The sequence below is a fragment of the Naegleria gruberi genome (assembly GCF_000004985.1).
Source record: "Naegleria gruberi genomic scaffold NAEGRscaffold_55, whole genome shotgun sequence".
In the NCBI taxonomy this organism is placed as follows: domain Eukaryota; phylum Heterolobosea; class Eutetramitea; order Acrasida; family Naegleriidae; genus Naegleria; species Naegleria gruberi.
Window position 1 is genome coordinate 128,285 of NW_003163272.1, and position 3,688 is coordinate 131,972.

A 3,688-nucleotide genomic window follows, 5' to 3' on the forward strand; every position below is an offset into this window, starting at 1 on the left:
CAGTGGATGGAGTGGATCTGATTGTAGTGTTCCAATTTGTTCAAGTGGTTGTGGAAATGGATATGCCAGTTCACCTGGTTCTTGTTCCTGTAATTCAGGTTGGAGTGGTGCTACTTGTACAACTCCTGTTTGCTCTGGTGGTTGTGGTAATGGTTATTGTAGCTCACCAGGATCCTGCTCATGTAATTCTGGATGGTCTGGTGCCTCTTGTACTACTCCTGTGTGTTCAGGTGGTTGTGGAAATGGTTATTGTAGCTCACCAGGTACTTGTTCCTGTAATTCTGGATGGTCTGGCACAACATGTTCAACACCTGTCTGCTCTGGTGGCTGTGGTAATGGTTTTTGCAGTGCTCCTGGAAAATGTACTTGTAATTCTGGATGGTCTGGCACAACTTGCACAACTCCAGTTTGTTCAAGTGGTTGTGGTAATGGCGTTTGTAGTTCACCTGGTTCTTGTTCCTGTAATTCAGGTTGGAGTGGTGCTACTTGTACAACTCCTGTTTGTTCAACATGTAATGGTAGAGGTTCATGTGTTGGTCCAGAAAGTTGTTCATGTAACAGTGGATGGTCTGGAAATCTCTGTCAAACACCTGTCTGCTCAACCTGCAATGGACGTGGTACTTGTGTTGGTCCAGAAAGCTGTTCTTGCAGTAGTGGATGGACTGGAAACTTGTGTCAAACACCTTCATGCACCAATAATTGTAATGGACACGGAACCTGCACTGGGCCAAATACCTGTTCCTGTAATTCTGGTTGGAGTGGAGCTGCCTGTGAAACTTGTAGTAATTGTTGTTATGGTATTCCAGCTTCTGATCCAAGTGTTTGTTCCTGGGGTCAAGGTAGATGTGTGAGTGGTGCTTGTGTCTGTATTGGTCCTTACTATTGTGGTGCACAATGTCAACAATGTGGTTGTAACAAATATATGTGTCCTTAATTAACCAAATAAATAATTTTATCTAAAGGTCTAAGAACAATAATATATGCGTTGTAAAAAAGATATTGTGTTGAGCAAAAGGTAAACCATCCAACTTCAAAACCATCCCACAAGTTTTAAATCGTGTTGATCTAATGAAAATTACATTTATTGTAAACAAATAACCAAACTTGAAATGTCAATTTGAAAGAAAAAACCTCATCAAAAAAAAAATGGTTTACATCCATGATGATTGTCTCTTTCACATTCTCACCTTTGTTCCATCGTTGGATTTGTTGAAAAATTGTTTACTAGTTTCGAAACAATTTCAAGAGAATGCCAGAAGAGTTTCATTCACATTGGATTTTTCTGCCAATCTCCGAATGAGGAATTATGGAATTTCTCTCAAGGATGATTCTGAGAAAAAGGCAGATAATAATTGTTTGATCCGATTTAATGTTGAAGATTTGTTGAGTTGCCAATATTTGGAGAGATTGGAGAGTTTGAATTTGTCTTTTAATAATTTCGGAAGTTATGGAGCCAAATTAATTGCAGAAAGTAAATATTTAATGAATTTGAGAGAATTGATATTGAATGGATGTACTATTCATGGAGAGGGGCTCGATTACTTGTTGAATAATGTTGAATTGGTGTCCAAATTGACTGGATTGGGATTAGCGAGATGTTGTCTTACAGATAAAGCTATTCAAAAGTTGGCAAACAACAAATCCAACCTAGAAAATTTGAAATATTTGGATTTAGAATATAATCATATTGAAATGATTGAATTTACTAATCTTATCCGTAATTTACCATGTAATTTGAAAGAGTTGAATGTATCACATTGTGGTCTTAATTGTGATCAATATATCCTTCAAGGGGATTCAATTCCAGAGCTCAGCTTGGAGGCTTTAAATTTATCATTTACGGCCATATTGGACGAACATTTAGAAGTATTGTGTAACAAATTGAAAAAATTGAAAACACTCCATCTAGTAAGAGTATCAGTGGATGGAAGTTTTAAAAAGATTGTTTTGGACAAGTTACCCCAATTGACCTATCTTGATATTTCAAATGTTAATGCAACAAGCATTCTTTCAGACCTGCGATCATGCGAAAAGTTGAAAACCTTGATTATGGATCGATGTCGGCTCAAGACTTTTGACCAGTTCCAGGATAGTAATTACTTGTCAGGAATTGAAACTCTATCACTAATGGATAATGTATTTAATGAGAGTGTTGTTCTCACTATTGCACAAACTGCCAAGAAGAGAGGAATTAATTTGAACATTGATGTTTCCATAAGTTCTGGACATCGAAAGAATTACAGAAAGATATTGACAAACTTGGTTGATAACAAAGTTTCCAAAATCAACCCAAAATTTGAAATAGAGGATGGCTTGTCTGATATTTTGAGCAAATTTGAATCTATAACATTTAAAAGCCGTGTTCCATCCTTAATTAATTCATGTGAATATTTACGAAATGTAACCATCATTGATCTTTACGACAATGAACTTGGAGATGAAGGTTTCAGAAACCTTTTCACAAATAATGTCATGCACAATTTAAGAAAATTGCTGCTTGGCTACAATGCTATCAAAGAAATACCATCACCAGAAGAATGTCATTCCAATTTGAAAAGCTTAACTCATTTGGATTTGAAATATAACTTGCTTGGAGATAATGGACTTATTCAACTTGTTAAAAATCCTCACTTGTCAAATTTGAGAATATTAGATCTTGAAATTAATGGAATAACTAAGGAAGGAATCAAATATCTTGTTGAAAGTCCCCACATGTCCAACTTGAATAGTTTAAATTTGGATGGTGCTGGTGGAGGCGACAGCAAAAACCATGGAATTCAACAGAATAAGATTGGAGATGAAGGATTTGAAATGCTCCTCAATTCAAATCTCAATAACTTGTTAGATTTGTGTGTTAGTTACAATGAGTTAGGAAATGAATCAGCCAAAGTTCTGGCTAACCACAAAGGAGCAAAGAATCTTGTTGAGATAATCATGTTCGAGAATACTTTCAATGATGAAGCCATTCCATACTTGACAAGTCCAGCCATTTTTAAACTTCACACCTTGAGAGTTTTATATAGTGAAATTTCCCCTGAAGGAATTCTTCAAGTTTTAGCCAGTCCTGCCTTCTCTGGTCTAAGTTATTCCATCTAATCACTTTCCATTATTTATTATTATTATTTAAAATCAAATTTCATTTCTGAAAATAAATTTGAAAATATTTTTCGTAACGGTCATAAAAAAAATGGAAAACTTGTCGAGAGCTTCCTTGCCACTAATTCTTTCTTCTTTTGCTGTGGGTGTTTTATCGGTCAAGTTTTGTGAGTGGTTATTATTGAAGAGGAAGGATGAGGAGAAGATTGTTTCCACTTCAACGCCATCTAATGTAGAACCTGTAACCACTACCACCACAACAACAACAACTCCAGAAGCATCATCAACAACAACAATAGAAAAGAAGGAAGAAAATGATGATGAGGATTGGGAAGATGAAGGTGATGATGATGATGAATTTGATGAAGAGGAATCGGGTGAAGACTACTCTGACGAAGAGGATGACGATCCTAAAAAGTTATTACTATTGGTGAGAACAGATGTAAATATGCAAAAAGGAAAGATGTGTGCTCAATGTGGACATGCTAGGTTTGTAATATTATAATAATTTAAATTAATAATATTAATTCATCTACAATACTCTCATCTTCATATTAATGGATGAATTTGGAATTATATATTTGTGGATGTT

At 35.5% G+C, this 3,688-nt stretch overlaps 3 protein-coding genes across 3 annotated transcripts in view; all 3 read left to right on the top strand.

Moving 5' to 3' along the window:
* The window catches only part of NAEGRDRAFT_72678 (uncharacterized protein), a gene marked incomplete at both ends in the record, with an annotated part of 12,659 nt that extends 11,725 nt beyond the window's left edge, over nt 1–934 (top strand). Inside the window, one exon of the mRNA XM_002672155.1 lies at nt 99–934. Coding sequence (XP_002672201.1) covers nt 99–934 — 836 coding nt within the window. The remainder of the gene's footprint in view (nt 1–98) is intronic.
* Nucleotides 935–1,146: 212 nt separating this feature from the next.
* On the top strand, nt 1,147–3,096 carry NAEGRDRAFT_72679 (LRR_RI domain-containing protein; the record flags this gene model as incomplete). Its single annotated transcript, XM_002672156.1, has 1 exon — nt 1,147–3,096. The coding sequence occupies one exon, from the start codon at nt 1,147–1,149 to the stop codon at nt 3,094–3,096; it is 1,950 nt and encodes a 649-aa protein (XP_002672202.1).
* Nucleotides 3,097–3,187: 91 nt separating this feature from the next.
* Nucleotides 3,188–3,601, top strand: NAEGRDRAFT_72680 (uncharacterized protein; the record flags this gene model as incomplete). The annotated part of the gene is made up of 1 exon (XM_002672157.1): nt 3,188–3,601. The coding sequence occupies one exon, from the start codon at nt 3,188–3,190 to the stop codon at nt 3,599–3,601; it is 414 nt and encodes a 137-aa protein (XP_002672203.1).
* Between the last annotated feature and the right edge of the window lie 87 nt (nt 3,602–3,688).